This window comes from Megascapheus bottae, chromosome 15 (assembly GCF_031878675.1).
Source record: "Megascapheus bottae isolate mThoBot1 chromosome 15, mThoBot2.hap1, whole genome shotgun sequence".
Classification (NCBI taxonomy): Eukaryota; Metazoa; Chordata; class Mammalia; order Rodentia; family Geomyidae; genus Megascapheus; species Megascapheus bottae.
In genome coordinates this window covers 4263268-4276193 of record NC_143523.1, presented here as the reverse complement: position 1 = coordinate 4276193, position 12926 = coordinate 4263268, and the positions used below count along the sequence as shown (strand labels likewise).

The 12926-nt window shown below is 50.2% G+C and overlaps 1 protein-coding gene across 2 annotated transcripts in view; it reads left to right on the top strand.

Moving 5' to 3' along the window:
- Positions 1-12926, top strand: part of Dock1 (dedicator of cytokinesis 1) — a 411811-nt gene that overhangs the window by 62911 nt on the left and 335974 nt on the right. The window contains exons 12-15 of one of the 2 annotated variants that reach the window (XM_090345612.1): positions 2591-2670; positions 8012-8137; positions 11448-11572; positions 12791-12889. In XM_090345612.1, the coding sequence (XP_090201738.1) occupies positions 2591-2670; positions 8012-8137; positions 11448-11572; positions 12791-12889 (430 nt within the window). Of the gene's footprint in view, positions 1-2527; positions 2671-8011; positions 8138-11447; positions 11573-12790; positions 12890-12926 lie in introns of both variants that reach the window. The other variant, XM_090345611.1, reaches the window with a different exon arrangement.

Genomic DNA, 12926 nt, shown 5'->3' with positions numbered 1-12926 from the left:
GTCTTTGTCTACTTGTGACTTGGAGTCTTGAAAGACAGGCAGAAGACACAGGAAAAACCCTTGGGGAACAGTTGTGACAGTGATGCTTTGATTGGAAGCTAGACCCCCTGGAAACATCGAAAGGCTTTCTGATTTTCCCTGGTCACTGAAGCAAGGGTGGCTGCCTGCACCCTGTCCTCGGCCGCTTCAGGAAGAGTTTCCTCCAGAAGGGAGGGAAGGGAGGGAGACTGTAGTGGTGCAGCCTCTCCCTGGCTCTGAGGTCTTCAGAGCAAGGAATGCTATAGGCCGCCATGACCCGTCATGGCTATCTGTGTTTTTGGCTTTCTCTTCATTTTTGTTTTTATCGAAAGGATTTCAGGCTTGAAACCAGTGTCATTTTAGAGCATTTACGTAGTTTTGGGATGGACCCATTTTTGAGGTTGCAGGGAAGAGAACATGGGGTTTCCCTCACACCATGTGTCCCTCGCGACTGCCCAGGGCCTGAGTGACCCCGGGTGCAGTGAGCACACAGAGCTTGCTCCTCAGACAGCTGCTGGTCTGGGCAGTAGCGTCCTAGGTTTTCTGTGTAGCTTAGTCAAAGATTTTAACCATTTTCTTGACAGAATACCATTAAACCCTGCATCACCTAGCCTAAAGCTAGGGTCAAGTTACACACACGCACACACACACACACACACACACACACACACTCACACTCACACACTCACAAAGCATGCATATGTATATACAACATATAACCAGCTATATATGTGTGATTATAGTTACATATATAACATATATTTGTCTATATATTTGCACACATATATAATATATATGCAAATATTGAAATATATATTATATATGTATATAAATATAACCACACATAGCAGGAGACAATGCTTTCAGATTGTTTTTTTGTATCCAGTCTGGTAATGTAACCACTATCCTATGTAGCCATTTACTTGAATTTAAATTATACAGGATAAACATATTAGCTTTCCATGACACCTGCTGTGTTGAGTTCCACCACCTACCTCCATCACTGGAGAACTCTGGTGGGTAGTGTTGTACTGGAATTGTATCTAGAGAAGTCAGTGGGAAAGGGAACTCAGTTCTGCAGAATCTGGAAGCTTCTCCAGCCAGTAAACATCATTTTGGAACATGGGCAGACCTAGAGGTAATAAAACACTTAATTCCTTGTAAAATGATTATATTACATTGTTTCTTGTCCATAAGGACCAAGGCTGTTCTGAATGTCATCTGCATTACACTTCAAAGTTTCTACCCCAAAGTACCATTAAGTTAAATTTACCTGATGTTTTCTTCTATGTGAAAACTCAAGCTGGGGAGAAAAACAACACGCAAAGCTTTAGGTAAAGAAGTTACCAGTTCAGATATATGTTTTCTACAAGTCCTGGCAAGGGATCTTTAAGATCACTTTTGTGTTGCTGCTATCTCTTCCTTCTTATAGTCATAGTCCCCTTTAAAAAACGTTACACACTCATCACTTATGTAAGCTGTGACTCTTGCTCCATAATGGAAGACTAATATGCAGAGTGGTGTTTTCAGTGTTAGAAGCACAAAGAGCAGGACGATTCAATGGCAGCCTAAGCCACAGAGCCGGCGCTTGGGTGATGTCAAGCTAATGAAACCATTTTTGCTCCATTAAAAGTGATTTATTATCCCACAGGGATAGGAACAGAAGCCAGCTCATCTCGTTCTATTTCTGCCTCTGTCTCTCTCTGTTTCTCTGTCTTTAACTTGGTGAAGTACAGCCCCCAGTTCCCTTGAATTATGTGGCTCATGTGATGATTTTCCCTGCTGCTGTGTCCAGAATTCATTTTCAGCATAGTGTGCACCATGGGTATTCTCTTCTTCTTTCCCCACTGTGTGAGCCACGGCACGTCCTGGCTGGTTGCTCTGGGCGCGGTGGGAGTCAGCCCCTTACACAGCCCAGGATCTGTGAAAGCTCCTGGCTCAGGGTCCTCACAGCCTTGTTGGTTGGTGTCACAATTGGAGTCTTGGTTTCTGCTTCCCCAGCCTGGACTTCGCTCCCAACCCCTTCCTACAGGTGTCCACAGGGCCACAGACCTAGAGGGAAGGCCCCCAACTTCTCTGAGCTGTTGAGTTGGAAGGGTCATTTTGGGGGAGTGTGGGGGTCCTTGGTTGACTTTTCCCTCATCCCGTGCATGTTCAGGACTATTGACATGGGGAAGTGACCATTAACTGGTCTCGGCATAGACACCTTTCAGCCGCTGTGCTTTCTGATCACCCCCTTCCAGTTGTCAAAGGGAGTAGAGGCCCAGTGTGCATGTTTCCTGGGGAGTGGGGCCCCCCATCGGCCTGACGTCTCTCTCATGGTTCAGCATTTTCCTGATCGATGCTTTTCCCTGTTTCTCTTGTTACCTATCCTGCCCTTTGTCGTGCGTTGACTCATGACGACGCGCTCGCACTCGTGGCGATGCTCCCCTGTGTCCCCCTGTTACCGTGACCCCCGGGTCTCTGTGCCCTTTGTCTCCTGTGGTCTTGGTCGTCCCGTGCCCTCCAGGCTCGCGTTGGACGAAGCCATTCGACACAAGCCGCTCAACATGTCATCCCGTTTTTCACCCAGGGTGGCAGGGGAGAATGACTTCCTTCAGACTGTTATAAACAAAGTGATCGCTGCCAAAGAAGTCAACCACAAGGGGCAGGGTACGTACACTGCTGTTCGTGTGTGTGCGCGTGCGTGTGTGCATGTGTGCATGCATATGCTTATGTGTGAACCTGGGGGTGGTATGGGCTGAGTGTTCACATGTTGTGTTGACCACAGTGTGAGGTGTGTAGCAGTGGTCCCCTCTGGGCAGTGAGTGTGGTTTCCTCACCAGTTGCCTTTGTAAGGGTCAGTGGGTGGGGCAGCTTGGGCCACAGGAGAGCTGTAGATGGAGGGGACATGACTGGACATCTCGGGAAACCCCAGAGCTGAGCAGAAGTAGTTCCGGTCTCTGCCTGCCTGTCTTTTCCAGTCCTCTCCTTTTCTTAAAAATAAAATATTACAGGGTAAGTTTATTTAAAAGTGAAAAGAAAGCCATCAAAGAAAGTAGTGAGACTGTCCATCAGGAGAGGGGCCCAAAGATGAGTCCAGTGGAGCTGTGATCCAACCTCTCCCCTTCCCCCCTCCTCCTCCCCTCCGCCCCCCCCTCCCTGGCTTTGTGCTGATCACTGAATGGCTTGAGCATGTGACATGGCACCCAGACTCTCTTCATTGGTTAAGTGGACATCCAAAGCCTTATGGGACGAGGCATTTGAGAGGGAGCTCAGCATTATGAGAAGCATTTGAGCAGGAGCTCAAGGCACTATGAGAAGGAGAAGTGCTACGATGGGCTGCATGTTATCTGCCCTGTGCTGTCTGCCATCTAAGTTACCCTCCTCTCTCATTACACCTCTGGATTGTAACCAACCACCGTGAAGGAGCATGGTGAGAGCCACCCCCAGGCTTCCTGGTGAAGGGGACAGAGCGTGGTATGGCAGTCTAAAGGATTTTTTAGGCAGATGGAACATGGTGTGTTCCCTGATCCAATGGACTATGTTAAAACTCCAGACAGTTTCTGTGAGGCTGCTTTTTTCTGGCGTGTGTGGCTTGCTGGCTCCCTGCCCCGCCCACTCTGCAGCCCTGGCTCTTCCCATCCCACCCCCAGTCCGTGCATCTGCCCCTGCTTGTCCTCACTTAGGACATGTGCCAGTCGCTGCTGTGCTGTCTTCTCTCACCTGTCCCCGTCTCCTCAGGAAAGTGGCTTCTCGTCCATTCTGTCATGGGCTTGCTTTCTCTCTCACTCCCAACCGGATGCATTCATTGTTTTTAGTCTCACACTGACAAAGTCCCAGAGCTGACCTTCCACTGGCAGAACTAATGGATCAGTCACCCAGGCTGGCACTGTGCTGGCCAGGAGGCTGCCAAAAAAACAACTGACTATGGAGGCCCCCTCCTGCCCGACCAAGGGAGTCACCTTCAGGGCTTTGGTGCTGTAGCCCAGCTTGTAAGATCTAGGAAAATCCACTCCCCAGGCCTGGGTCTGATGTTGGTGCTGGCTGCTTGGTGGGCTCAGGTGAGCACCTGCCCCCAGTCCCCAGGCTCTCAGCAAACGGCCGTCTCCATCCTTACCCCCACGGTTTTCAACAGTGTCAATTGAGTTGGAAGAATATTCTAGACAGGGTGCCCTCCTTGGGCTCTTCAGGGACCCTTAGCTGATATGAACCACCATACTCCCCGTCCTTGTAGTAGCAGAACAGGAGTCTAAGAACTGAGTTCCGGGAATATGCTCCCTGATCACAGAGCACATGCAAGCCGAGCCAGGCCCCTGCCACTTCTAAATTCAGACCTCCCTGCTGGAGGTCATATCTGAATTGATACTGATGCCCCTCTCCAGGCCGAGAGCCAGTCTCAGGCCCTGGCTGGCCCCTCATCCCTGGAGCTGACACTGCCGGTACCCTGCCCCCCCATCCCCCACAGGTTTCTCGTGCAGTGTTTCTCAGCCTTTTGGTAAACCTTTGTTCATAAACATGCAGCAGTGGGGACTGTGTCTGGCCAGCAGGACACTGCCCACAGGGGAGGACAGAGCCTGCCTCTGTCAGAGCCCACATCTGTGCTCTTGAGCATGATGCGCCTTCAGCTCTGGGTGTGGGGGGGGGGTGGTTAGTTTTCAGTCTCTGACTCACAGTGTCCTGGGCAACATGACATCCCACTTCTCCCTCCGTCCCCAGCCTCTGCCCATGGCTCCAGCTGAGGCAGACCTGGCCAGGTCATTCCACAGGAAGCCACGGGAGAGAGGACCCCAGAGGTGGGATCCTCATACCTGGGGTTTCCAGGACTTGGCTGGTGGCTCCAGTTTTCCCTTCCTCACAAACCAGGCTTACTCTGCTCTTTGCTCGGCCATTGGAGGAGACCTGGAATGAAGAGGGGAAAGAAGGATGCTGCCTTTCTATGTGCAGTCTGTGTGTTTGCATTTGCAATAGACCTTGGTCTGTTCCTATTCTGGGTTTATACCAGCTGGTTTCCTGGCCTTCATGTGTACATCTTCATTTATTTTTCAGTGCTGGGGATTCATTCCTCAGCCTTGTAAGCTTCATTTGTCCCCTATTTTTCTCACCTGTGAACTGGGGGGGGGGGCAGTGAGCCCTCCGCCCTGTGACACCTGTGTTTGTGATGTCATGCTCCCCCAGCCTTTCTGATTTTAGATATCACCTAGAAACATACGATGTTCTTTGGAGAACATTGGTCTCACTTTCCCCTATGAAGAGAATGTTTTGAACTCATTGCAATCAGGAAAATTTAATTTCTGTATTTAAATTGTGTTGTAACACCAAGAATGGTGCCACTGATACTCCAGTTATAGAATGCAGATGTTTGAGCGAGCTGGTATTTATGGGGAGATAAAGGACAGGATTTGTAGTGATTAACAACTGTTATATTTTGTTTGTGGGACCGTGTAGCAGAGCCAGGGGACAGAGAGGGAAAGTGACTAGTATCTTGAAAGTCTATCCATTCATCTTCTGCTGGTCCCGGGGCACTGCTCAGCCCTAGTTCTTATGTGTGAACTAGGAAAAGGGGCTCCATTGTCTGGAAGAAGAGAGGTGGTTGGTGCAGGGACACATGGCACCCTGATTTAAATGTAGGCCTCCACTCAGCTTTCTTGGTCAGCACTTGAAGTACATATCCTGAGATCTTCTCTATCACTTTGTCTGCCCTGGCCTCTGCTAGGTGGCTACTGCTAAGGCCTGGGTGGTGTTCTCAGTGCTCAGTGCCTGGCAGACTCCCTTTCCCTGGAAGCAGATGGTACCTGGGCCACAGGGACTTTTCTCTTCCTGCCCTGCTCTGTTTTCTCTGGCTTCTCCTTCCTGGTGTGAACTTTGGTGGTGGGGGCAGGGAGAGAGACAGAGAGCAAGCTCCTGTACATTCTGGAGGGCCCTTTTTTCTCCTACCCTGTTATGTTCTTATAGGAACCCTCTCTTAAGAACTGCCCTCCTTTCCCATCCCTCCAGTTCTGCATGGTAACCTGAAGGTTGGATTTTTTTTTTTTTGGCCAGTCCTGAGGCCTTGAACTCAGGGCCTGAGCACTGTCCTTGGACTTTCCCAAAGCTAGAGCTCTACCACTTGAGCCTCAGTATCACTTCCGGCTTTTTCTATGTATGTGGGACCGAGGAATTGAACCCCGGTCTTCGTGCATGCTAGTCAAGCACCCTACCACTAGGCCAAACTCCCGGCCCCTGAAGGTTGGATTCTTCTCCACCTCTCCTCACAGTTGAGTGCAAATGCCCAGCTGGCTACTGCAGAGCTCTCCCTGTCCCTTTCCACGCTGCCAGCAGGGTGTCAGCGAAGCAGACCCGGGCCTTGCTCCTACACCCTCCTCTGGACCTCCCCGCTTACCCTCAGATGGTCCTGGTTTCAGACAGCCTCCTGATGCAGGCCCTGGAGCTCCACTCCCCATGGTCTGCAGATCCCTCATGTTCTCAGAGGAGCCGCTGCCATCACCAGCACGTAGGTGGGGCTGTGCCTACTGGGCCCTCCAGGACAGCTCTCACCATGGACGTGTGTCCCCGAGGGACTGGAAGTTAGCATGGGATTTCGACAATGATCCCCAGTCTCTGGTGTGGGGACAACAAGTATTCATCCGTGTATGCGGTGCGCATGAGGGCTGGCACGTTGTAGGTGCATCTTAGGCAATTCTGAACGGCTACGGGGCTCCCTTGTAGCAAGACGGGCTTTTTCCGACTTGCAGACGAGGTGTTGTTAGTGTTTCTTTTTTTTACTTTCTCAACCCCTTTTGAGGGGACAGATATCGACAGGAGGGCCTTTACAGGACAGCAAACTGGACGGTGGGGGTGAAGTGAGTGGGGGAGCTGGCATGGCTCCTTCCGTGCCCATGGAATGGCTTCCAGGCCCACTTGGAATACCAGCCATGGCGATGGGGTTTGGATGACTCACCTTTCCTTTTCTGGACTGCAAGGTGCTGAGCTAAGCAGTAGGAGAGATGGGCCTTTGTTCATTGGAATCATCTAGAATGTGAACAGCTGCGCACATCTGCAGACAGAGAGACACAGCCATATACCCAGATGTACCTATGCTCATACACAGTTGCACGTAGTGCACACAGAGTAACAGGAAGCCACAGGAGCACAGCCTGGCCCTGACACTGTGACATGTTCACAGAGCTGCATGCAGCAGGCCGGGCCCTGCGGCATGGGCAGAGTGCCACGTGCCAGACAGCACTGACACTCTTTCCATGTGAGCAGAGCCATTGTCCTTGAAAGCAGCTGGCCCAGCCAGGGTTCCCCTTTTGTGTCCTCTCTTTGATGTGTTGCAAGTGTCGGCTTTGTCTCTGAGCACACATTCTGATCCTCTCATGTAGGCCCCTGTGGCTTCTGCTCGCTGGGCTCCTAGCCTGAGGTCACCACATTTACCACACCACGCTTGCTCCAGGAAGTCCTCTGTGCCCTCCTTTTCCTGCTGGGAAGGAAGGAGTGAGTCTTGGTGGCGCATGCAGGCCTGCACTATTGATGTGGCATGGAGGGTTGGCTCTGTGGGCTGCGCTGTCTCCGGCACAGCCCTCCACTTTCTGCCACTCTCCTGGGCAGGGTGCTGTGGTTTGGCAGTATGAGATGCCTCCTTTGTTCTTGAAGAAAAGTGTTCACCCCTGAGCCCTCCGTGCCCTTGTCCTTCCAGGCAGGCAGGAGAAAGTCAGCCTCCTTGTCTACTGCAGATAAAAGCCACCTTCGGATGCATGTGAACATTTCTCAGCTCAAAAGGGCCATTGGTCCTTGGCGTGTGGAGGGCGGGCGCAGACCCTGTGTGGACTCCTCTGTCAGTCCCTTTCTCCTGGGCAAGCTGTGTGCTCCTGCAGGTTATTCACTCCCTTACTAAGAGCCTTTGACCTGAGCATCTGGCTGTGTGTTTCTTCTCTGAACATGAATTCCGAGGTGTTTCTTTAGCAGTGTCTTTTGTGAAAACTTCTAGAACTGTCTCAGATAAAATGTGACCCGGAGCCTTCTGTTCCCCCAGGTTTGTGGGTAACATTGAAATTGCTCCCTGGAGATGTCCATCAGATTCGGAAGGAGTTCCCTCATCTGGTGGACAGGACCACTGCTGTGGCTCGCAAAACGGGCTTCCCGGAGATAATCATGCCTGGTAAGGACTGCCGGTTCAGGGCTTCAGATGGTGGTTTAGGAGTAGAGGGGCTGGTGGTAGGCATAAGCCACAGCATGGCTGAGAGTTACGCTAGGCTGAGGGCTGTGACCAGAGTGGTGGGGGGGGGGGCACGTTGGTCACTGGATCTCTCAGAATTCATCCCTGCCCAACTCAAGGGCCTTGTGGTTGGCACAGATGCTGCTCTGATGTCCGAGGAGACAACTGGTGGAAGAAGGAGGGTCACACAGGGAGTTGGTTGCCCGGCGTGAGGCCAGCATGGTGTGTTGGCAGGATGAGAAGACAGTATAGCTAAGTGCTCACACAGGTCCTTGCCAAGTTGGGGTCCCTCTGGACTTTATGTGGAGGATCATGATTTGGGAATTGTTTAACACTCCTCTCTTGCTATTAGCAGCAGTCTCTGTTTTCTCAGTAACATTCACATTAACAGTCTGACTGGATTCTCCAATCTTGGAAGCATGATATTTGTCCTCTGTATCGGAATGACACTTTTCACTATGTGAATAGTTGATCTACATATAGTAGGTTCTCGGGTACCTACAAGTTCCCATTGAACTTATTCCCATCAAAATGAAACCACAGCCTACAATCACCTGGGCAGTGAGCAGTGGAAATGGTGCCTGGCCATCCTGTACTGGCAGTTCGGTCCGTCTCCTTTTGCAGGCCTCTGCTTGGCCATGTGTTCAAAAGAGTCATTGTCCATCTTCAACTCACGCATCTGTGGGATGCATGCTTTCCATTGCTGTTGACTTCCAGAATGGTTTTGGGTTATTGAAGACCGTGTCCGATAAATCCTTTCGACCAGCATTGGAAAGCAGACTGGATAGTGCAGAGGCTCACCTGTACCGAGAAAGCAGGGGCAGTTGGCCTGTACTGTGAGACAGCTGTGGCTTTCCGGTGTTGAATTTGTAATTATGAAGTTAACGCAGACTTGTTGATGGGAGTGGAGTAATTTGCCGACTTTCTGCACTTGGACTTGAGGTGCAAACACAGATGAAGTTGATGATGCAATTTATCTGGGGGCCTTAGGATGTCCTTATGTTCAAAGGGAAGCCAAGGAAACTTCCCATTCACTCTGATGAGGGCTCCTTTACAGTTGAGGGACTTACAGGGAAAGCCTGCAGGCGCCCTTCTGGCAACTCCCTTGTGCTGAGGGGTTCCTTAGGGGATGTAACTGGAGTGAGTTATCTCCCTTCTCTGTTGGCTGAGGCATCACAGGCTGGCGTGTGGGTACCCAAGGCAGCGGGATATTTTTTAGTCCCTTTCCCCAGTTAGACTGGCATAACCCATGCCTCGCCTTGTTTTGCCATCCATCTCCATCATCCAGTGGTGGACCCTGCCATGTCACTCTATCCTTGCTTCTCTTCCTTCCCATGACTCTCTCTCATCCTAGAGCCCTTCAGAAGGGCTCCAACATATTTCTTCCTCTACATTCAGCCATTTCTATCTCCTTCCTCCTGGGATGGGAGCCCTGCCCAGAGGAGGCATTTGCTGTGGACATTTAGGATGCCCACCTTTTGGGTTTACCTTCTGTGTGTAGAGTCTTCTGGGATAGGCCCCGAGAACCAGTCTCTCACTGTCCCAGGACAGTGGCTGGTCTTTAAGAGGCTGCTGCAGCCTCTTAGAACAAGATGACTTGTTTTTGTTTTATGCTTTGATAATGATGATTTTCGGGCTGGGAGATCTTAGTCTGCAGTTAGTTGCGATGACTGGGAGGTGAAGGGGCATATCCAAGGTGGCACATGGCTGGGACGTGGTGCACCTTAGACAGGCACCCTGGCTTCCTGCTCCCCAGCCTGGTGTGTCCTCCTTAATTTCTCTTGTGGGCAGTACTGCACTCGGAACCATGATTTCTAGCTGCTACTGTGGCTATGGGAGCAACCCACTGGGACTATTACAATAATGACTTTTAAATGGAAGCTTAATTTAATAGTTGGATACATTAAAAGCCAAAATGGAGCAGTTAAAGAAAAAGAAGCAGAAGAAAACAAAGAAAGACTTGTTTTGTGGTGGAAACTGGTTCTCTAGTCAGAGCTGTTCCTGGGGGACTTGAAGATCTGTGCAGAGCAGGTCAGCACAGAGGTGGAGGGCAGGTAGGAGGAAGAGGAGCCAGGAAGAGGGAGGGGTCAGGTTATGGGGGCGGAGCCAGGCGGGAGGTGGAGAAGTAGTCACAGTGACATTTCCTCTAAATCATGTTGCTAACGAAGCTTGTGAAGTTTTCCCAGTCGGACCATTACCCAGGGCCTCATATATTCTCAGTAGGAAGAAAGTTGAGTTCATTTGTTTTCATTTTCCCTCTGCTCTTAAAGGTCTCTCTTACTTTAAAATGCACAGATCTAAGCTGGGCTGTGGTGGTTCATGCCTGTAATCTTAAATACTTAGGAGACTGAGATCTGAGGATCCTGGTTTGAAGCCAGCCCAGGCAGGAATGTCTATGAGACTTTTATTTCCAGTTAACCAGCAGAAAGCTGGTAGTGGAGCCGTGCTCAATGGTAGAGAGCATCAGGCTTTAGTAGAAAGGGTCAAGTGAGACTATGAGGGCCTGAGTTCCAGCTCCAATTCCAGTGCCTGCATATGCATGTGCATGCATATACATACGTATGTATGTACATGGGTGTGTGTGTGCACACCACATCCATGCACACGCACACCCCTCCACACTCTATAGCTCAGTTTTGCTGTCCATCTTCTCTCTGTGATCCTCATCTAGGATCCCCGTAGCTACTTGTTAGAGCGTGATAAGGACAAGCAGCAAGTTTTTCCTGTGACTCATTCTTGTTCCTGATCTTAATCCACTTTGAGTTCAGTTTCTGGAATCCTTCATGTAGAAGCGTGCAGTTGATTTGTGACGTTGTGTGGCGAGGCTCCTGAGGAGTCAGGTGACCTCAGCCAGCTGTGTGGGACGGGTGACGGCGCTGTTGCCATGGCCATCGGTGCTCGTGGGCACCCAGCCTTTGTGTTTCCATCAGCAGCATTGTGGATGTTCTGGGCATTGGCTCGTTGCCGAGGTAGAAGGAGAGAATCCTGTGCAATACTGTGAGCACTTTGGGGCTTTGAAATGTTTTCTCTTTCCAGCAAGCCTTCTAATGATGATGATTCAAATTGCATTTGCCATGCCTTTAGCGTTGAGACTGTTTTGTAGGAAATATCTCACCATTATTCAATGCAGTTTTTTTTCTTTTAATAATATTCTGCTAGGATAGGTAGCCCCTTAGAAAATCTTGTACAATTTGTGGTTACACTATGAATAATAGATTGATATTAAAGGTATAATTCTTCCCCCCCCTTCCAGGTGATGTTCGAAATGATATCTATGTCACATTAGTGCAAGGAGATTTTGATAAAGGCAATAAAACGACAGCGAAGAATGTGGAGGTGACAGTGTCTGTCTTTGATGAAGATGGGAAGCGACTGGAGGTATGTCTGCCTTGGAACAAATGTCTACATAAGCTCTGCTGTAGAAACTGAGGGGCCTCAGAGGGCCTTGTAATCCTGCTTCCTGGACAAGCATTGGCTGCTTCCTCCTTTTCCCAGCTTGCCCTCTGGGACCTGGCTAGTCTGTCTTTAGAGAGCCCTGGGTTTTTTGTGTTTGTTTTTGTTTTTTTTTCTTAATTTGCCAATCATGGGGCTTGAATTCAGTGCTTGAGCATTGTCCTTGGGCTTTCTCAAGGCTAAAGCTCTACTACTTGAGCTATAGCATCACTTCCAGCTTTTTCTGTGTATGAAGTACAGAGGAATTGAACCCAGTGTTTCGTGAATGCTAGGCAAACACTACCGCTAGGCCAGGAGTTAGCCTAGCCTAACTCCTGGCCTAGCCTTTGGGTTTTAACCACTTTCTTTGTCCAGCCTTTCCAGGGAGTGACTTTTGCTGTCATAGTTCCAAGGTCCACAAAGTCTAGTTAGTTGTTGTTCAGAAAAACAGATATCACTGTGACTACCATTTGAGAGGCAAGGAGATCATGCGAGAGCAAAGCAGAGGTGGACTTGAGGTTGAGGCCCCGGGCTGTCCCCACTCCAGCCTGCTCTGTGACCTTGGGCTTTCCCTGTGGCCATCCCATTTCTTGGGCTGTGTCCTGTGGAGCAGAGGTTTGGGCTTGTGTTTGAACTGTGTGGAGCAGGTGCTGGCATCATTGTTTGGTGACTGATTTTGTCATTGTCACTGCCTGCTGTCCCCTGGGAGCACATGGAGTGCTGCCCTTCCTGCTTGGGCTTCACCAGTGTGGCTCCATTTGGGTTCTAGTAGACACCCTCCATGGCTGCAAGGAGAGGAGGAGGGTCACTCTTCTTTGTTTGGTGGGCAGCTCTTTATTTTAGACCTCCCTAGTGCATGAAGCAACCTCCCTCCCCCCTCCACCCCCCCCCCCCCGGATGATGGGAGGGGTGGAAAAGAGGAAAGCACTGTTCCCTTGCCTTAAACCGTCAGGGTCTCAGGTGCAGAGACCAGTGTAAGAGCAGGCTAGCGGCTGGCTGCTGCCTCCCTTGCTGGGGACATAGTCTATGGCGATGGATTTTTGGCTATTGCAGGGTGATCTGCTCCTCTTCTGGCAGGCATAGCAGGGTGTGCAGTGGGAGATGTGTGCCACATGAAACTTTGGGAGGTCTTAGGTGAACTCTCTTTTTTTTTTTCTTGTAAAGCATGTGATTTTCCCTGGTGCTGGTGACGAGGCAATCTCAGAATACAAATCTGTGATTTACTACCAAGTGAAGCAACCTCGCTGGTTTGAGACCGTGAAGGTATAATTTTCATGATCATTTATCACCTAGACCAATG